The following is a 21,708-nucleotide window of genomic DNA, read 5'->3' on the forward strand; positions in this document are numbered from 1 at the left end:
TGCGCAGATCCATGGCTGAAACTTTAGAAAGTCCCCTCTGGTCGTTTGTCATTTGCCTATACCCATTGCTGCTGAAACATCAACTGTTCCAGGCCGAATGGTGCAGTAGTTACAGTACCCAATCCCATGCTTGGGGCATGGTAACCTTTGGTGAGCTGTGAGCCCCTATGCCTCTGGACTTTCTTCCTGTATGTACCAAGGACCCATTTCCTTTCAGGTCTTGCCATCTCACCACTGTTGCTACCAAACACGGGGCAGGTCCCTCCTCCCTCTGATTTTTCAGATCTGATTTCTTGACCTCTGTTTATCTGGGGACTGTTCTCTCCCCTTTGGCTTTCCTCAGTCTTGTTTGCCTAGTGTCCCCTTCTTTGGTTAAACAAAACAAAACAAATAAAACAACAAAAACAGCTCTTTTCATGGGGCTGATTTCATCCTCTGGCTCCAGGACTAGGTGCAGAAAGCAGGCCTGGCCAGTTAGAGTCACAGTGATTGGTTCAAGAATGAGCATGTCCTGGGACTTAGCCAAGCCTGGGACTTTGCTGGAACTCCTGGAAAAGAGTTGTTCTCCTTCTGTTAGGGCGCTAAAAGCTATAGAGGGGAAAGCTTAGTGCTGATGGCCCAAGTTTACCAACCACTCCTAAAGAGCCTACCTAAGAATAAAGCCATCACAGAAGAAAAGAAGCTGAGAAGTGGAGACAGATTTCTGTTGACATTTTAGCCTTTGGATCAAGCCATGCCTGAAGCCAGAACTATCCCTGGATTTTTCTTTTATCTGATCACATAAATTCCCTTTTTCCCTTAAGCCAGTTTGAACTGGGTTTCTGTCTCTTTTAACTGAAAGAATCTTTATATACCTTCCCACTTTCCTCTTGACATTAAACACATCCCTCACATCCCGTGCTTTGGCATGTCACTTTATAATCTTTCAGGTAGCTTAGGCTTTTACAAAAGACAGAAAAAACTGTTGACTTCAAGACGCTTCTCTCTTTTTTTTTTTTTTTTTTTTGCGGTACGCAGGCCTCTCACTGTTGTGGCCTCTCCCGTTGCGGAGCACAGGCTCCAGACGCACAGGCTCGGCGACCATGGCTCACGGGCCCAGCCGCTCCGCGGCATGTGGGATCTTCGCGGACCGGGGTACGAACCCGTGTCCCCTGCATTGACAGGCGGACTCTCAACCACTGCTCCACCAGGGAAGCCCCAAGCTGCTACTTAAAAAGCACCTGCAACTGCTTGAAATGGAGGAAAGAAATAGAGCAAAATACAAATTAATACCTAAAGAAATATATCACACAATAATATTGTCTTAGCCTGTTTGGACTACTATAACACCACAGACTTAGGTGGCTTATAAAAAACAAATTTAACTAGATGTTAACTAGATTTATTGTGGTGATCATTTCCCAATATATACGTATTATGTTGTACACCTGAAACTAATGTAATGTTATATGTCAATTATACCTCAATTTTAAAAAAAAGGGAAAGAGGATTTTTTTTTTGGCCGTGGCACGAGCAGCTTATGGGATCTTAGTTCCACAACCAGGGGTCGAACCTGGGCCCTTAGCAATGAGAGTGCAGAGTCCTAACCACTGGACCACCAAGGAATTCCCAAAAAGAGGAATTTTAGATGCTGAAAACAAAACCATCAAAGTCACCATTATCTGCTCATTTTAACACATGAAGATAATAGGGACTAAATATAACACATCACTACGGTATTTATCAAAAAGCTAAAAGATCTTTGGAATTCAATTTTTTCAGACAAAAAAAATCAATGAGGTCCCTACACTATATATTATGTAACATCCCCATCAGAGAATGAAGCAGTATTCCATAATCACAAAACATCTAAATATTCACATTAAAGGGAACAAATAAAGACTGTAACTAGCCTCATGCCAGTTCAAGTCAGGCTTTGCCATGAAATGAGCATGCCGTGAACCTAAGATACAAAACAATATTCACTGCAACATCACGTTTTAAACATTTATTTCTCACAGTTCTGGAGGCTAGAAGTTCAAGATCAGGGTGCCAGCACGGTCAGGCAAGGGCCCTCTTCTGGGTTGCAGACTTCTCATATCCTCACATGGTGGAAGGGGGCTAGGGAGCTCTGTCAGCTCTCTTGTATAAAGGTGCTAATCCCATTCATGAGGGCTCTGCCCTTATGACCTAATCACCTCCTGAAGACCCCAACTCCTAATACCATCACATTAGGGATTAGGTTTTTAACACATGAATTGCGGGGTGGGGACACAAACATTCAGATCATAGCAAATATATTTTGAGTAATGGCAACAGTTTAGAGCTCCTAAATAAAGATCAGAGGTAAGGTGACCCATCAGGTCCCAAGAACCTAAGGTAAGAGGAAAAGAAATTCCTACTGTGCTCTGATTCCTTACGTGGGGCCAATCGTGAGCTATATACAGCCTGAGGAGAACTGAGAAAGATGGTACCAGCACGAGCTTTCTCCTTGGCTGGTCATACAGCCTGAAAATCGTACTCTGCTTTATCCATCTGGCACAAATACGTCCAGAACATGTGTCATGTAAACTCAAGTAGAAAAAAGAACTTTTCAATGTTGGGTTTTACTTCTTGTAAAATGTTGAAAACCCATGTATCCAGGAGCAAAGGACGTTGTGAAGGTGATAAGCCATCTATCTTGAGCCCCTGTGTCTACAAAAATGGTGTCTCAAAGTTAGCCACTTCTACCCAGGATTTCCAGCAAGGTGGGCACAAGGACACTTACCTCTTGCTCACAGAGTAGCCTTTGGTTGGTTGCTCTCAGCCTCTTGTGACTCTTCCCTCTTCTGACTTCCTTACCTCTTTCTGAGCTCCCTCCTCTCCTGCCTTGTTGGTGCTGACCAAAGGCCATGATTTACACCCCGTGACTCTTCTGCCCAGAGCGACTGGTGGTAGGTAAGCTGTCTCTATTTTGAAGGGTTTTGTTGTTTCTGATCTGGCCTATAGGAGGCACTGGGGTCAACATCTGAAGGGCTTCTCTACCAGACAGTGACTACCACAAGTAGCACATGTTCTAAATTATAAATGAAGGATTCAGAAAGTGAAGGTTGTGATTTGAGAAATGACCTGGATAAGAAAAACTAAGTGCAGTTCCCTTAGCTACTACAAGCTAGCTGACATTGAGCGCATCACTTCATCTCTCCTGATTTCCATAGAAGGAATTGGAAAGGTCCCCAGCTGTGGGCTAAGGGCTGGTTACATCATAATCACCTGGGGCCATTGTTAAATATTCATGTTCCTACACTTTGCTACAGTTCTGTATCAATCTCCCAGATGGGAATGTACGTATGTTTTCTTAGCAAACAACCCAGATCCTTCTGATGGGCACCTGGGTTTGGGAACCACAGCAGTAGATGATCTCTTCTTATGCTAAGAGGTCACTGAGTCTGCTGCTGTGTTAGCCTGGTTTGGGTGGAGATGGACCTAGCAGGGGTGAGGAACTGCCAAGCCTCTCCCAAGGAGTGTGTCTGGGGGGCTCTGCGGAGGAAGAGAAAGTTACCACCTTTCACGCATGTCGCAGGTTCTCTGCTGTCTTTCTTCAGTTCCTACCACGGGAAGGCAGCAGGCACCAGGGCTCCACTGGTCTAAACCACAGTTTTCTGCTGACCCAAAGGTTCTAAAAATAGAAAAGAGGTGCAAATCCTGCTCCCCAGCCTTTGCGGGGGCAGAGAAAAGCAGAGTGCCCAGGGAGAGGTTGTTATGAACGACAAAGTGGTAATTTCTTCCCAGGGGTGAGGAAGGTTTTTCCCTGTCCCTGCCTCAAGCTGCAATGGTGCAGTCTGTTACCTTGGAGACCAGCAAACACTTCCCGACAGGACAAGTTTCCCTGTTGAGTTGCTTGGAGGAGCTTGGAGGAACTAGAAGTGGGAACCAGCGAAAACAGTCCTGGGATGACCAGGGGCACTTCTCCCAAAGATGGAGAAATAAATGGAGAAATGCAGGTGAAGCTGAAAGTCACAAGGGTTGACAGGTGATAAAAGAGTGGGCGGGGGGAGGCCCAGACTCTAAGCTCTGGACTAAGTGAGAAAGATTTAGGGAGCCTGGGTCTTAAGCACCTGCTCCCTACCTGCCAGACATTGTGCTACGTGCTGGGGGTGCAACAGCAGACAAGGAAGTAATGGGGCTGCTCCCGAGAAGGTCTGTGACAATTTGGTAAGAGACGGCCAGGAGGCAGCAATAGGAGGGAATGATTTCCTCCTTGGGGGTTGGGGGGCAGCAAATGGGGTTCTGGAAAGACTTCCTGGGTTTTCTTGTCAAACAAAAAGGGCAAAGGGCAATTCTAGAAGTAGGTCCAACTTGAACAAAGAAGAGTATGAATTAGCAAGGTGTGTGTAGGTAGGGGTTACCAGGGTGTGTAGAAGGATGCAGGATGAGGTAGAGAGGTAAGCAAAGAATAGATCCAAATGGAATGAAAGTCTTGTGAAGAAGGTTTGACTTGCTTGTCCACGGTACTGAGAAGCCATGGCAGGGTTCTAAACAAGTAGTAACATGAACAATTCTGCATATCAGAAAAATCATTCTGGCAGCAGACTGTAAAATGGATTGGATGGGGGAAAGACTGGAGGTTATTAGGCAGTTAAAAATACAAACTCTGGGGGTGGCTTTATCCTGCATATTTAGGAGAATCCTAGATCCAGCTGTTAGCAAATCAGGAAGTTAGCTGAAGATTTTCTTTTATCCACTAATCAGGGCTACCTCTCTCCCTTTGACAAGATGCCATCTCCTAAGGACCGGCTTGCATATTCTCTTCCCCTCCTGTGACCAGTCTCCCAAGGTAATGTGGCCCACCTTTCTCTAAACTCTGAACCTGCCCTGAGTACATTTATTCAACAAATGTTTTTTTAGCAACTACTATGTTCTAGGCAATGTTTACATAAAACTGTTCTAACAGTGAACATAACTAAGTCCCTGCCCTCATGGATCTTACTTCTAGTGGATTGATGGATGAGGGAGAGTGGGCCAGAGACAGATAATAAGTAAATACATAGAACATCAGATGATGAAATGTGCTACAGAGAAAACAAAACAGGGGCAGGGAGGTACTGTCTGAGATGGGGTAATCAAAGAAGACCTCTCTGATAAGGTTTCATTTGAGCAAAGGCCTGAGGGTAAGGGCTGTCCAGCTCTGCCTACCAGCTCTCTCTGGCACCTAGCATGCACTCTATAAATGTGCGCGGAATGAACGAGTGCTTGTGTCATATGCTGAAGTTCTTGAAGATGCAGCAGATTTTGAAATGGTATTCTGCATTCCTATAGCCCTTTGTATTTTACAAAGCTCTTGTACGTTCTCAATTTCATTTGATCCTCCTGATGATGGAGTTGAAGTAAGCAGGGCAGTTACGCTTATCCCAATGCCATTCTGCAGATGAAGAAACCAATGCTTCCGTGCTCCTTCTAGCACACCACATTGTTTTGCTAGTTTTATGCAACCCAAACACCCCTCCATTGGCCAACACAAGTCATCCCAGAATCCAGTCGTGCAAGCTTCTGAATTCATTAGGTTGTTAATCACTCACTGAAAAGAGGGAACTAAGACTGCGGGGTGTCCAGTGTTGATGAGGTATTTCTATTCCAGCAGTCTCTGCCACAAGAGTCTCCCAGCAAAGCATATTGAAGTAAAACCGCTTTTTCTTTTTTTGAGACATTGTCACATTATCTTGGTGCTTCTCAAAAGAAAATTCCTCTGAATAAAAGATTAAAGACCCCCAAAGAGAAAAGCAAGTTGCCGAACCATCATTAGGCTATTTAATTTAATGGTTTCATAAGAACACACACTCCAATGTTGAAGCTGCAACTCGATCTGGAGTTTCTCACTTGCGGTGTTTTAGACAATATTTTTTTTGTTGCAAGGAACAAGAAATATAAATGAGGTCACTTGGGCTTCCCTGGTGGCGCAGTGGTTAAGAATCCGCCTGCCAATGCAGGGGACACAGATTTGAGCCCTGGTCGTGGAAGATCCCACATGCCGTGGAGCAACTAAGCCCATGCGCCACAACTACTGAGCCTGCACTCTAGAGCCCAGGAGCCATAACTACTGAGCCCATGTGCCATAACTACTGAAGCCCGTGTGCCTAGAGCCCGTGCTCTGCAACAACAGAAGCCGCTGCAATGAGAAACCCACACGCCGCAACGAAGAGTAGCCCCCGCTCGCCGCAACTAGAGAAAGCCCGTGCAGTAACGAAGACCCAACGCAGCCAAAAATAAATAAATAAATAAATAAATACATTTATAATAAATAAATAAATGAGGTCGCTTAAGCAAAAAGGAAGGGAATTAGAAGGAACAAGTATCTCATGGAACCCAAGAGCAGAAAGTGAAGTCAGTTCTTCAAGAACTGAGGTTTACCTCCCCTCCTCAGAATATTTACTGTCTGCCAGTCCCTGCTCTCGCATAACTTACAGTCTAATGGGAGAAAGATGCCAATTCTTAAAAATCACACAAATAAATGTATTATTCTAAATTAAGATAATTACTTTTAAAGAAAGGAGCACAGTTGAATGACAGTTTATATAATACAAAGGAACCTGGAATAGAGTGGGATGGTAGAGAAGACTTCCTAGAGGAAGTAACATTTGAGCTGAAATGTCAAGGATGAGTGGTTGGGGGGAGGGGAGGAGAATGTTCCAGAGCAAAGCCAGCATATGAAAAGGCCCTGCGATTAAAGGAACCATACAGCATTCTAGGAACTGAAGGGGAACGGGGTTGTCGAACACTGAAGCAGCGCGCAGCGGTGGAGTGGGAAAGCTGGAGAGGTAGGTGGGCAGCAGCCAGAGCTTGCGAGACTCAAATGCCATCTTACGGATCTTAGTCTTTATCCTAGAAATAAAGGGAAGCCTTTGAACAGCTTTGAGCAGGAGGGAGAAGAGGGGGTGTGACCTTGGATTTGTGGGGGGGGGGGTTGGCTGCCTGGTGCGGCTTGTGGGATGTTAGTTCCCCAACCAGGGATTGAACATGACCCTCAGCAGTGAGAGCGTGGAGTCCTAACCACTGGACCGCCAGGGAATTCCTTGGATTTGGGGGGGCGGGTTGTGTTTATTAATTTATTTATTTTTGGCTGCGTTGGGTCTTTGCTTGCTGCAACTAGAGGAATCCTGCGCACAGCAACAAAGACCCAACGCAGCCCCCCAAAATAAATAATTAATTAAAATAAAATAAATAAAATAAAATAAGATACTTTATAAAAAAAAAGGTCAGCTCAAAAGACACCTTCACTGATCACCTGACCTATGCAAAGCAGATTCCTTTCCTGATTACTATCATATTATCCTGTTTACTTCCTTCACAGTACTTTCCACAATTTGTTATTACTATATTTACATCACTCTCCCCCTCTGGGAGGACAAGGACGATGCCTAGCTCAGTGATTGTCAACTGGGGACAACTGTGCTCCCCAGGAGACATTAGGCAATGTTTAGAGACGTTTTTGTTTGTTACAACTTGCGGGGGGGCAGGGTTGCTACTGGCATCTGATAGGTAGAGGCCACCCGTGCTGCTAAGCATCCTTCCACGCACGGGAGAGCCTCACGACAAAGCATTAGCTTGTCCAAAATGTCGAAAGTGCTGAAGTCAAGAAACCTTTGTTATCTTGTTCACTGTTGTATCCTCAGCATCTAGCACAAAGCCTGATACCTAGTAGGTGTTCAATAAGTATTTATTGAATGAATGAATTAAAGAACCGTTGAGCTGTTGTCTATATGCTGCACTTACCCTTTTCTTTTCTGGTATTCTTTTCCTCCTTAGGAAGATAAGCATTGGGTGTTTTTATAATGGCCACACAAACTAGTCCTATCTTCCACGGTCAAGATAATAAGTTTCTGGAAAATCATTGGTAAGCATCTTCTCTGACTTTGCAAATGAAAACAACAACAACAATATTTTGTTCACGGGAGTTGAGGGGGAAATACCTGCCTTTAAGCGAGACTGGGTAAATGGTGGATGCATCTTCTTATACCTGAGGGCTTCAGTTACCTAACTACCAAAACAATAGAATAAAATGTCTTATGAGCCTGGAGTCCACATTTTATCGGGATCTACACAGGAAACTTTCCCAGTTACTACACAGAAATAAAATGTTTCTGGAGGCCCTGACAACGTGGAGTCAATGTCTGGTGCTGGGGCATTGATCAAATTACTTTGTGTTTTTTAGCATGAGGAGAAACAATGACAGAGATCCAAAGAAGCAATTGAACCAGAAGAATATCAATGAACGTGGCCAAAACCTAGACAATGGACTACTGGTTACACATATTAACCAGACACAGGACTTGCTGGTAAAAACCATAGTGCTTCAACTGAGTGGCAGTGCTTACAAATCATAGTCTGGGAATGCAGAATGTGTTAAGCTCTGGGTATTTCTTTCTTCACGTAGGATCTCAGGACTGAAAAGGATTAGTTACACACTCATCTCTGATCCCCTGCCTTTAGAAATGACTGAAGAATCTCTATGCCGTTTATAGAAATTGTATAGCCTTCTTGGCCATATCATTAAATATTCAGGGGGATGTGAAGACACTGTCCTTGTTATCAAATCTTAAAGACTAAGGAATTTAATTCTAAGATTCTCCTTCCTGAGATTTGTTTTTCCTGTAGGATTTCCTAAAATCTAGATCCAAAAATCAGTTTCAGGGGCTTCCCTGGTGGCGCAGTGGTTGAGAGTCCGCCTGCCGATGCGGGGAACACGGGTTCGTGCCCCGGTCCGGGAAGATCCCACATGCCACGGAGCGGCTGGACCCGTGAGCCATGGCCGCTGAGCCTGCGCGTCCGGAGCCTGTTGCCCCGCAACGGGAGAGGCCACAACAGTGAGAGGCCCGCGTACCGCAAAAAAAAAAAAAATCAGTTTCAGGAAGTGCCACTGGAGTGAGAACGTTATGGCCGGAGAATTAACCTCTCGAATGACCAGAACTGTGGTCTTAGGCTGACTCTCAGTGTGTTGATGAGCTCTCTTCGCGTGGTGGTGAGTGGATTGTCTAGAACTCGCAATTCACTCTACCATAGAGACTATTGTCATCAGGGGTTGTCCGTGCAAGTCTGGCCCGTCACCGTCTACCTATTCTACACTAGAGTTTAACAATGGTCCTTTGAAATGATAATCAGTCAAAAACATTACAGTTTTAATGCTAGCAATTAAACCTCAGGAAAATAGTTGGGCTTTACTTTTCTCCAGTATCGGCACTTAGGGGAAAGCGAGTTTAATTAAAAGGAGATGAGCAAATGTCAATAGAGTCTGGAAATTCTGAAGGATCCTTTCAATGACTTTAGATGTTGATACTATGAGTCTTTATTTCACCTAATTTCTTATCAGATACATGACTTTCCAGGTGTACAAGGACCCCTCTTATTTATTAGCCACAAATGGGGCCTCCTTTACTTCACAAATGAATAGCAGTGGGAAAGAGGGAAAGGATTGCCCCAGCACAAAGATCTTATTCTTCTGTATGTAAAGCACATCCTTCAGTATATAATCAGTATGTCCTACAGTCAAAATCCATCATGTGTTTAATGGTGGCTCTTCAAATATTAATAATACAAAATCCATGTCCTAAAAAGTGATGAATCATTTCAAATGCAAGTAAAATGGAAGAGAGGTGCATTAGAAGTCTACCAGGTTCAGTGTTACCAAAGGGAGGTGGTTGTCCTGAAAGATGAGAAGAGTGACACCTAGTGTTTATATGCTGCAGAGCACCATTTTCCTAAGCGAGCGGCTGGGGCTAAGATTATAGGCGATGCTGTTCTGGGGCGGGACATTAATTAGCAGAGAATCACATACGGAGAAAGTTGTCTTTTCAGCCAGTTCTCTCTAGATCCTTCACAAAGATAGTCACAGTTTGGTGGTAATTTAAAGGCAATATAGTATCGTGATTATGACCGTGGCTCAAGCTTGGGTTTGAATCCCAGCTCCAACACTAAGTAGCTGTGTGACTGGACAAATAGCTTAATTCTCAATACTTCAGCACCCTTGTCAGTAAAATGAGGTTAATAACGATGGAACCTATTTTGTAGACGTAATTAAGTTAATACACGGAAAGTGCTTGTCACATAATAAGTACTATTAAGAGTTTGCTCTAATTATTCGTGTTTTCACACTTCTTTAACACTTGCTAATTTCCTTTTTTTTAACATCTTTATTGGGGTATAATTGCTTTACAACGGTGTGTTAGTTTCTGCTTTATAACAAAGTGAATCAGTTATACACATACATATGTTGAAACAGAGGGTGAGGAGGTGTCAGGCACAGAACTTACAGCATCCAATACTATCTAGCTGGAATATGATAGCAGCAGTTTATTTTCATTGCCTTTGTTTGTTTGTTACCGTCTGTTTATGACCCAACCTGAGGGGAAACAAGAATCACTGTTAAGAACCGTTTATGCAGCAGCACTCCAGGCCACGCTCTAGATCTTAGCGTCACGCACCCATCTTACAGGTGGAGAAAGAGACACGGGGCTTGCCCAGCATCACAAAGCTAGTAAGTGGGGGGCCCAGGACTGCTCTCCCTTCTCCCCTCCCTCTCTTCCTCTGCCCTTTCCTCCTTCCGAATCCTGTCTGATCTAATCCTGTCTAATGCAGCTCGGTCAGCCACAGCAGATAATTTCAACCCCTTGTCTATCACCTCACCGTCTACAGGGAGAGCCTGACAAAGACAAGCCCAAGCAGTACCCACCCACCCAGGGTCCAAGCAGGCGCACAGGAGACAGGCAAAGCCATCTTTGGGTGTAGTCGGGGGCCGCGGTGGGCTAAGCAGTGCGCAGGCCCTTTCCACGGTCACTGGACGCTGCAGGGCGGTTTCTCTCACTGTGGGACTGAGCCGGCCTCTCCCCTTGTGAGGCCGTGTCCCACACCCTGAGTCACAGCCAACCCTGGCAACATGTAAGGCCCACTGATTCACACAGACAATGGCGGCCGTACTGGAAGCTGTTGCAGCATCCGCATCTGCTCCAGGCCTTGCACACCCTTCCAGCCTCTTCTCAGGTCATGCTTACCCTGCATTCGCTACACTCCAACCACCATGGCCACCTTTCTGTTCTTCCAGCACTCTGCCCCTGCCCCCAAGCCCACCTCTGCCTGGACTGTGTGCGCCCAGAGACACACAGGGCTGACTCCTCCTGCACCTTCAGATCACAGCTCAGAGGGGCCTCCCCTGACCCCCCATCTCAGCTAAAGTGACCTCCCCATCTCCACCCTAGTCATTTTCTATCACATTGCCCTGCCCCACTTTCTTAATACAGTTGTTCCTTGCTGAAATTATGGACATTGATTTTGCTTTTCTTTACTGACCATCTATCCACACTAGAATGTGAGCTCCGAGAAGGCGAGAACATTTCTATCTTGTTCACATGGTAGCCCTAGGACCAGGGACAGTGCCTAGTTCAAAGCAGGGCTCAGAACAAGGCAAAGTGGGCTCAGAGTCTTAGGTCAGCTCTCTCCACCTTCTGGCTCTCAGAATGTATCACCAATGTTGAATGCTTGCTGTGAACGACTTCAGCTCCATCACCAAGGCCACCACCCACATCCTGAGCTTATGTCACTCAGCACAAGCAAGGGGGCTTGTTCATTTCATGGCCAGACTCCTGTGATGGCTCGGAAATTCTTCCTCTAAAACTTTTACCCACTGCTCCTGTTTCTGGCCTCTGGAATGGACAGGGAAACCCATTCCCTCTTCCATCAGTCAACAAATGTTTGTGGAGGATCCCTCAGACTGAGAGGGAGGCAGAACTTGTATACCTGAAAGGATGCAGGGAATGCAAATACAGAAATAAACAAAGACGCCACCATCACTTGTGTTTGACAGAGACTCAAAGGTTGGCAGGGGAGAAGGAAAGCTTTATGGTGAAAAAAGGGGAAAGCTTCAGGTGTACCCTGAAGGGAGCCAGAGGCAGACTAACTAGAAGCCGGCGTCTCCTGTGACTGATCTGGGGGCATGTTTGGTTTTCTCTGGTTGGTCCTGAGCTGAAAAGGGGATGAAGAGTAGGCAAGCTGGCAGTCACTGCCAGAGCCCTGACTTCCCGGTCCAATTGCCACAGAGGTTGTGGTCTGGCTCCATGGTCTGGTTGCTACCCGTGTGGGTCGGAGTTGTGCTGTCATACAGGGTCTAGGCACGGTGTGTTTGTGTATTCAGTCTCTCACAAGGCAGGATGTGGCGAGTGGCGCTTGACTCCTCTAGACACATACTGGGGATGAGGTGAGGGATGGGCATGGGTATTTCCGGGCAACTGGCCCAGAGCACCGGCCTCCGCATTTGTCTTTTGCCTCAGCAAGGCGAGTTCTTGAACGGACTGCTCTCGGGTGGGACCGGTCAGGCTGGTACCCCTTAGGGGTCCCGTGGAGGGAACCTAAAACATCTTCAGCGTCACCCTCTCTTTCCACCGGTTTCTGTGACTCTGTCTTGCAGAGGCTGCAGGGCGATGAGACCCAGCTCTCTTCAGCTTGGGAGGATTCAGAAGATTGGCTTTTAACACACAATTTAAAGTCTATGAAACTCACCTTGGATGACCTGATAAGCCAGGGCACAGCCATGCTGTAAGTCTGAAGCCATTCCCCTCTCCCCCCAAGCCTGCAAGACACGTCCATCCCCCCGAGCCCAAGAGACCCTTTCATAAGACTTTTCTTCTTCAGGAAGGAGGGTAGCAATGTCATGAGGAAAATGCACATCTCCACCCAGACCATCCACCAATTGGAATCCAAGCTTTCTGAGTAAGTATGCTTTTCAGCGTCTTCCCAGCAACCCAAGAGCTCAAGAAGTACCTGGTTTCAGCAGCCTGAAAATGACTTTGCTCAAACGACAGTGTCTGTGGGACCTTGGGCAGGCTTCTTTCCGCTTCTAGCCCCAATTTCCTGTTTTTGCAAATAAAGAGGTTGGACCATATCAGTTTTTCTCAGCCTTTTAAAATCCATGGTCCCTTTGGATGAACACATAAAACCTCACAGCCTCATCTGATGTGTGATGGTTAAGAGTGACCACTTTTGATGACAGATTGATTGGGTTCATACTTTTACAGATGTATGTCAAAAATATTCAGGCTCCCCACTTCCAATAGATTTTTTTAAAAGCTTCTCTTTGGTTTATTTATTTGGCCACACCAAGAGGCTTATGGGATCCAAGTTCCCCAACCAGGGATCGAACCTGGGCCCTTGGCAGTGAAAGTGAGGGGTCCTGACTACTGGACTGCCAGGGAATTCCCCCAAACCAGATTTTGACGTCACCATCCATCCCCGGTGTAGCAATCTATGGGCCATGATTACTGCTTGCCTGAGGTTTCTTAAAAGGTTAGAATAATAATTAATAGCCAACATTTCTTAATGTGTCAGGAATTCTGCTAAGGGCTGCACACATTATCTTATTTAATCCTCACAACAACACAAAATATAGTGTTACTCTCAAGACCGTTAACCAAAAGTGAATTACTAAATAACCAATTTGCCAAATTTATCAAAACATTTTAACTGGGGCTTCCCTGGTGGCACAGTGGTTGAGAGTCCGCCTGCTGATGCAAGGGACACGGGTTTGTGCCCCGGTCCGGGAGGATCCCACATGCCGCGGAGCGGCTGGGCCCATGAGCCATAGGCCGCTGAGCCTGCGCGTCTGGAGCCTGTGCTCCGCAACGGGAGAGGCCACAACAGTGAGAGGCCCGCATACCGCAAAAAAAAAAAAAAAAAAAAAAAAAAAAATTTTAACTGTAACTTTTATAGCAAGTTTTATTGGGTTGGAAGGTTAAACAGATTTTAAAGATTTCTGCAATATTTTGGTTGATTGGTTTTAATTGTGAATCCAGCAATTTAAGGAATGTTTCAGGTCTCTTCAGTTAATTGGTCATTTGGCAAATAGATTTTCAGAGAATTGGTTTTCAGTAAACTAACTTTTGGCAAATTGACTTGGGTAAAGTCTTATTATCTTCATGTTGGAGCTGATGAAGCTGTGGAGTTTACCACACTTGTCCAAGGTCACACAGCTAGTGAACAGCAGAGCTGGGTCTCAAAGACAAGCTCGTCTCATTACCTGCCCATGCCCTTACCTGCACCCACACTCACGCATGCCTATGACTCTGCCCACTGCCCCATGCCCATGAGTTTATATCCAAAGGCCTTCCCTGCCCTTCTCTGGGCCCCCAAATCCCACCTGCCTCAGTGAAGGCAATTCAGTTAAGTTCACGTGGCTGAGTCCTTAACTTGAGTGCCTGTTACACGCTGGTCTCCGAACAGCCACTGGAATAGTTTGCAATAAGGGAAACTCAAGAAATTCCCCTGGCCACTTACTATTCAAAAACTAAGTTTTTTGTTCATCAATCCACTGAGAAACTGCTGCTGAGTTGCCTCACTTGTGCATTTATGATCATGTCCAGGTGACTAGGAAGTCTCACCTGAGAAGACACAGATTTGAGAAGAGCAAGAATGTTCTTCCACCTTCCTCATAAGAACACCCCTCCATCCTCCATAGACTGGCCCTCCCTCGAAGCCCACCTAGTTCCACCAAACCACAGCCGTTTATAATGAACATTGCATCAGCAAAAGGACCCCACACACACTTGATCCCTTTCACAATCCCCTCCATCCTTTATCCCAGAAAACAGACCTTCAGTTTTCTCTTTGCTAGATTTTGCCTTATATTCTCCCAATGCCTTAGACACATTAAAAGAAAGAAAGTCCCATCCGCACTTTCCTTCCATGTACGTAAGTGGCTGTTTTGCTCAGTGATAAAACTGACCTTGGGTGACAAGTCTTCCTGGTGTTTTGACAGAGCTATTGAACTCTATCAACAGAGAATTCAGTGGCTCACAGAAAACAGCAAGAAGGTAATAGATTTCATTCTTTACCTCCTTTCACTCATTCCACCTGTACTTGTTAGAACCCTTTCAGATGCAAGTGCTAGACCTCCAATTTACATTAGCCAAAGTTAAAAAGGGAATTTCTAGACCTACAGAAATGAAAAACTCAAACACAGCTGTATCTGGGGGTTCAAATGATGTCATTCTTTGTCTCTGAGCTCTGCTTTCCCCTGGGTTGGTTTTACTCTCGGGAAGGCTCTCCCCAGTCTTGGGAAGATGGTCACCAGCAGCTCTAAGCTTACATGTCACCAACTAAAGTGACATGTCAAAAAGGATCTCACCTTGCTTTCCCAGTACACCCTCCCAAGTCCTGGGATTGACACTCTCTGGACCAATTTAGACCAATCACCATAACCAGGAGGATGAGATGTACTAACTGATTGGGCCTGGAACTAGTGCTCACGCCTGGGGAAAGACAGGGGGTGAGGGAAGTTGGGGGAGACTGGGTGAGCCCCTCCAAACCTCATGGACTGAGAAAAGGGAGACAGATGGCTGCACATGGAAAGCCAGAGTGCTGTTACCAGAAGGGGAAACAGATCCTGGGTGAGACAGCAGAAATCCTCTGGACCGTTTCACCTCAGACCCCTAATGAGATGTATAATTAAGGCTGATCATCTGGACATAACTTTTGAAAGTTTGATTAAATGTTTTCCTCAGACCCAAAGAGTAGAAGAGTGATCATGGGCAAATTAACCTTTATTTTGCCTTCTTATTTGTTTTAGCCTATATTCTTCCACTGATGCTTTTCTGGGCCACCATTTGCTTTCACCTTAGCCAATCCTCAACTCTTTTCTTAAACCCTGGGACAGGCAAGATGCTGAAATCCATGCTCCCCACCCCCAAGCCCCACCTCTACTACCCAGGCCGATTCCAGGGTGTAGTCTACATCTCAGATCCAGAACCATCTTCAGTTGCTTAGACAGGTCAGCAAATGCACATCTCCAGCTGTGGCACGCCCCTTCTGGTTGCACGTGGTAACACAGGCAGAGAGAACTGAGAGGGGTGAAATCCTCACCTACTCCACAAACATCCGTTCAGGGAATGTTGCTCTCACCTGCCTACCCACATCACCCCTGTCCTGGCACTTTTGACAAAGGGGGCAGGGATTGCTGGTTGGGTCCTTCTTCCTCTTACCCCTTTCTGATGGAGGAAACAAGCTCCGATTGGATTCCAGGGAAGCAATCACCTGTGAACCAGCTCATGGGTCTTCTGCGTGCTGGGGCACCTGGGGTAATGCATGGTCCATCACAGGGCCCAGTTCCCGACTCTGCTGTCAGCAAGGCCTCACTTCTCTGGGTGTCCGTTTCCATATCTGCAGAGGATAGAAGCAGGGGTTATTGACCGGTGGCACGCAGGCAGATCTGGCCCTACAACCATGTTTTTCTTGGCCTCCATAGTTTTATTTTTTGAATTAGTTGTCAAGATTTAAAAATTCTAATATTTCACTTTTATGTCTGCTTTCCGTCTTCTCTTGAAAAACTGGGACTATCTGGCATCACTGGGCTCCAATTCCCTCTTATTTACTTTTCCAGTTATTTCTATGGGATGAGTTTCTAGAATTTCAATGGCTAGGTTTAAGGGGATGCATGTTTGTTTGTTTTAAATTTATTTATTTTATTTTTGGCTGCGCTGGGTCTTTGTTGCTGCGCGCGGGCTTTCTCTAGTTGCGGCGAGCGGGGGCTACTCTTCGTTGCGGTGCACGGGCTTCTCATTGCGGCGACTTCTCTTGTTGCGGAGCACCGGCTCTAGGCGCACGGGCTTCAGTAGTTGCAGCATTCTTCTATAAAATGGGTCTTCCTTCTGCGGCTTCTTGTCGAGGTCGGGGAGCGCTTGAACGTCTGTTACACAGAGCTGCCCAGTAAAAGGTTTGTAGAAGCACAGAGCTGTGCTGGTTGTTTCCGCGCGCCCTCTTTGGTTTTAGGTATTTGGCCTCATCAAGGGGGCCAGAGTCGGCGTCCTCATCGATGTGTCAGCTGTCAGCAGTGGCCCTCAGAAGGAGGAGTTCCAAAGTGACTTCATGGTAAGTCTCTCTGGCACGGAGAAGGACCTGGAACTGGCAGCTCCACCCCACCCTCCCCTTGTGAGCTTGCTAATGGGCTTTGTTTATAGCAAGTGCAAAATGGAGTGTTTTGCAAAGAACAGTTCACACTTAATTAGCACCTACAGTTAAAAAAAATATATATGTTGAGTTCTGCAAAACCCAGCCTCAGAGTCTCAGCTGCAGTGTGAGCTTCTAGTATTCACACCACAGCAGTCCCTACTAACCCGATTTTGTCTCAAGAGCCCGGAAGGAGGGCACGCAGGCGGTAATCAGTTGGACTGACTTCAGCACAGCACGGGCTTCCGGCCTGTTCCAGACAAGGAGCTATCCTGCTTGGCCGTAACTCAGAAGCTAAGAACTCTAGGGTCAAATCCCAGGCACCTCCACCACTTCTCGGCTGTGTGACCGTGTTACCTCAGGGATAATGTCAGTTGCCACCTCACAGGGTCACCAGAGGACAAAAGGAGTTCATGCAAATTAAGTGCTCAGTACGGAGTCTGGCATCGAGAAAAGCCTCTGTAGTCTCTGTGAAGTGTTATGGAGGGTCTGTCTTCCTAGAGAAACCTCTAGAGCTTTGAATGAGACCTTCGCAGCAACAGCGGGTCCCAGGACCCTTTAGAGGGATCAACATGGGCCAGTTTCCAGACTTGTCCCTTGTTCCTGGTCTCAGCAGGTGTCAGGGAACAGGTGTCAGTGCAGGCCCCTCTTCCTGACAGGTCCCAGGGCCCGGTTTCCAAAGATCCCCCAGCTGGGCCGGTCCAGTCTTAGCCAGGGCAAGGCTCGTGTTGGCAGTAACAGGTGAAGTTTGTAGCTGGCCGGGAAGAAGAGGGATGAGTTATCTTATTGTTGGATACTCACCAGGTTGAGTCTGAGAGCATCCAATGGGTTGGCCCTGCACCTATCGTTCTGTCCCCAACTCACATGCCCGGGACAGAAACCACTGCCCCTGACCTCCGTTCTCCTCCCTGGGTGCCACAGTGAGGTGCTGAGGGTCCAACCACAGCACACGCTGAGGTGGGTGCTCATCCCACTGCACCCGTGACCTAAGTGCGCAGCAGCCGCGGCAGAAAAGCACGTGGTCTGCGGTCAGCGGGAGTGAGGACCCAGCTCCTGGACTGGCCCGCCAAGCCGTGGGCTGGCCACCCAGGCCCCATACCCGCCACGCACAGCCAGGAGCAGGCTGGGGTGGGCAGCAAGCAAATGTCAACATGGGGCTACTAAGCTGGGCCTTAAGCGACCCTGTTTCAGCATGGCTCCCACCCCAGCCCAGAGGGCCCAGCCAAGGCTTGAGAGGTGGGGCCAGGCTCCACGTGGCCCATGGCCCTGGCAGCCAGTGATGTCCTTTTGCCCACCAGAGCCTCATTGATGAGCAGCTGAGCCACAAGGAGAAGCTGTACGTCCTGTCCTTCGGTACCACCACCAGCACCTTGTGGCCCAGCCCGGTGGAAGTCGGCACCTCCAGGTGAGTGACTGCCCAGCCTTAGCCCAGATGTCTACCTGGTCATCTTCCTCCCTAAGTGTTAGTGTCTTTATTGCGTGATTAAAGTGCAAGACCCCCAACAGACAAGTGAGACAATTCACAAAAGCAGAAACACAGGGAGCCAATAACTTTTGGAAAAGTCACCCCACGAGCACCACAAAATGAAAAGATGAGACATCATTTTTACCCAGAAAACTAGCAAGGTAGTTTTATTATTATGAAAATAATACATGCTCATTTTCAAAAGTTGGAACAGAATAAAAGGATAAATAATAGCAGATGAGTCTCCGTCTTACCTAGTCCCCCCTCACCTCCCAATAACAGTTTCTTCTATCTACTTCCACAGGCTTTGCACATACACGCATCCGTGTGCTTATCCTCTCTTATTTAAACATAATCAGGCACACATTACACTGTTTTGCATCTTGGCTTTGCACCTAATCTTGACTATCATTTTCTCTCAGTACACAGAGATCAACCTCATTCTTTTTTTTTTTTTTTTTTTGCGGTACGCGGGCCTCTCACTGTTGTGGCCTCTCCCATTGCGGAGCACAGGCTCCGGACGTGCAGGCTCAGCGGCCATGGCTCACGGGCCCAGCCGCTCCACGGCATGTGGGATCTTCCCGGACCGGGGCATGAACCTGTGTCCCCTGCATTGGCAGGCGGACTCTCAACCAGTGTGCCACCAGGGAAGCCCAACCTCATTCTTTTTAATAGCAGCATAGTATTCCACTGTGTAGATATACTGTAATTTATTTAGCTAGTCCTTTGGGAGTTTCTGGTTTGGAGGGTTTTTCGCAGGTGGGGAGAGGGGGAAGGTAAGAATTTCTGCTTACTTATGCCAGTAAATAGCTCTCTCTTTTCCATGAAGGGAATAGCCTTGATCATCCACCATGTGTTGGGCACCATGCTTGGTACTTCACATGTACTCTCTTACTTAATATTTATAGCCAACACATGGGATAGGATTACTAACCACCCCCCCCCCCGCCCCCCGTTTTGCAGATGAGGAGACTGGGACTCAGGTTAGGGAACTTTTCCAAAATGGCAGAGTCAGGATTGGATTCCAAAGCCCAGAGCGGATCCCAGGGAAAACCACATGCTTGGGTTTCTGGGACGGAGGTGCCCTTGCCCAGCACTAGCTGTAAAGAGGAGGGCTTCCGGGTAGAGGAGTGCTGGTTCAGGCAGCGCAGGCTTTGAATCCTGGCTCTGACAGTCACTGGGGGATCTTGACAGGTCCTTTAACTCTCTTATTAGCAGAATGAGGCAAGGACAACTGTTTCTCACAGGGCTGTGAAGATGAGTGAAAAATGAGTACTTGGCATGGGGCAGGTACTCAGTGGGTAAGAGTGTCTTTTACTGTGATTTCCACTCTTGTTCAACCCCCGAGCTCTGGAATGTCAGACCTGGAAGACACCTTGAGACCATCTAGCCAAGAGTGCCTCAACTGCAATTATTCCTGGTCTTCCCTTGTGATGTTCGTCCTATCCCTGCCACCTGAACTATTATTTACTCTGTGCTACCTGTACTATTATCGATTTTTTAAAATATCAACGCTATATTTACTTCGATGGCAACTATCAATACCATAACTGAGAAGCCCGTATCACTTGCCATAATTAGAAAGTCGCTATAAACATAAAGAGAATGAAAGCAGACAAAACAATGGTATTTAATTCCAGCTTGAAACCTATTGGCTAGAGAGGGCGCCAGGCCTGGGATTTGTTCTCTTTGCTTAAAAGGGAGATTCAAACATTTATAATAATGAAAGACAGACTTACTGGCAACGAGCTGAGGGGTCTTTTTTGCAGGGGGAGATCAGGCTGAAAGAGAAATGGAAAGAGAAGGGCTGTCTCACTAGTGCCACATGAGGCATTTAACCAAGAAAGCTCTGTGTTATGTCATCTTCCCTGTGGCGAGCGGTGTGCATCCCAACCCGTGTGGAATGTAGCCACACGGCCTCGCTGCCTTCTCTTCAAGCCCTCTTAGGGTTAAGGGATTAACTCTGGGCTTCAGGCTGAGGTCTGCCTCCCAGGAGAGTTGAAGGGGAAAGGAGCTTAGCCCCAGACCCCCATGTAGCAGAGTCGCTAGAAGCTCAGGCCCTAGAGTCACACCTGGTTTGAAATCTCAGCGTTGCCAGCTGCTTACAGTATCACCTTGGGCAAGTCCTAACTCTGAGACTCAGTTTCCTCATCTATAAAATGGGAATAAAGGTATCCATCTCAAAGAATGACTGTTAGATTTATACCAGCTCGTACCTCTCCTGGGCCTGGCCCCTAGTAAGAGTTATTAGGTTGTTATCCTCTCCCACAGCCTCCAGGAACTCAAGCTCTGGGTAAAGAAACTGCAGCCTGACAGAGGCAGCAATCTGCTGGAAGCCCTGAAGAAAATCTTCGCTCTGAAGGGGCTGAATTCTCTGGTGATCATAATGGGAAGCTGGTAGGTCTCCTTTCCTAAGCGGATAACATGAAGGGGTTGGAGAACCAAACCACTGTTAGAGAAAAGACCATCAAGACTCTTCACATACGCTTGAGAGAAGGATTGTTTTTCCAGGCCAGTTGTCCACAGGTGCAGGGGCAGGGCAGCCAGGGTGGCCAGGCCCGTGGCCCACTCAGCCCTGCATCTTACACAGGTGACCTGGGACACAGGTGGTTGATTAGATTTGGTAGATGCTCCTTGGGAATTACCATTTTGCTGGGGAATGTCCTCAGGCTGAGGTGTCCCCTTCTCTTCTTCCGTCTTCTCCACAGCCCAGATCAGCCTTCTGAAATCCTGTCCGAGTACATCCAACAGTCCATCATGGGACGGGACCTCATCACCCACATCATCACCTACAAATGCGATGATCAGGTGCCCCCTGTAAGTATCGAGATTCTCCAAGGCTTCCCTTGGATTGGCTATAGTGAGCTGGGCCAGCCTTTGAGGTCCCCAAGCTGTGGACCAGAACACAGCTCTCCTTATACCTAGTTCTCCTGTTGGTAAGCTCAGTTGGGAGGCTCAGACGAGGAGAAAGTTTGTTAAGGTACCAGCATTGCCCTAGTGACGGCTCACCCTGTCACCATCCCCACAGGCTGTTCTGAAGCACCTTGCAGAAGCTCTTGGGGGCTACTATCACTGCTACAGCCCAGAGACAGAGGTAAGCCCTTGGGCCAACACACTGCCCCCTCCTCCCATCCCTGCCTGCCTCCAAGGTTGTGCCTGGGGAATCTGGGCCAGACAGGCCATGCTGTGTGTGTGCTTGCTTTCCCCCCTCCCCAACTCAGTGGGTTTACAACAGTAAAATCAGGTTAAAATGAATATGTGGGAAGAACAGAAACAACATGAAGTCACAAGAGATCCTTTTGTCG

General features: G+C 47.1%; 1 protein-coding gene across 1 annotated transcript in view; it reads left to right on the forward strand.

The window, feature by feature from the left end:
• The first annotated feature begins 1,862 nt into the window (after window positions 1-1,862).
• VWA3A (von Willebrand factor A domain containing 3A) overlaps window positions 1,863-21,708 on the forward strand; it is a 48,289-nt gene continuing 28,443 nt past the window's right edge. The window contains exons 1-13 of the mRNA XM_033425958.2: window positions 1,863-2,358; window positions 3,837-3,962; window positions 4,711-4,795; window positions 7,762-7,849; window positions 8,168-8,291; window positions 12,410-12,537; window positions 12,634-12,711; window positions 14,753-14,807; window positions 16,762-16,860; window positions 18,237-18,343; window positions 20,675-20,800; window positions 21,112-21,220; window positions 21,432-21,497. Coding sequence (XP_033281849.2) covers window positions 7,788-7,849; window positions 8,168-8,291; window positions 12,410-12,537; window positions 12,634-12,711; window positions 14,753-14,807; window positions 16,762-16,860; window positions 18,237-18,343; window positions 20,675-20,800; window positions 21,112-21,220; window positions 21,432-21,497 — 954 coding nt within the window. The 5' untranslated portion in view covers window positions 1,863-2,358; window positions 3,837-3,962; window positions 4,711-4,795; window positions 7,762-7,787. The remainder of the gene's footprint in view (window positions 2,359-3,836; window positions 3,963-4,710; window positions 4,796-7,761; window positions 7,850-8,167; window positions 8,292-12,409; window positions 12,538-12,633; window positions 12,712-14,752; window positions 14,808-16,761; window positions 16,861-18,236; window positions 18,344-20,674; window positions 20,801-21,111; window positions 21,221-21,431; window positions 21,498-21,708) is intronic.

The sequence above is a fragment of the Orcinus orca genome, chromosome 16 (genome assembly GCF_937001465.1).
Source record: "Orcinus orca chromosome 16, mOrcOrc1.1, whole genome shotgun sequence".
Taxonomy (NCBI): domain Eukaryota; kingdom Metazoa; phylum Chordata; class Mammalia; order Artiodactyla; family Delphinidae; genus Orcinus; species Orcinus orca.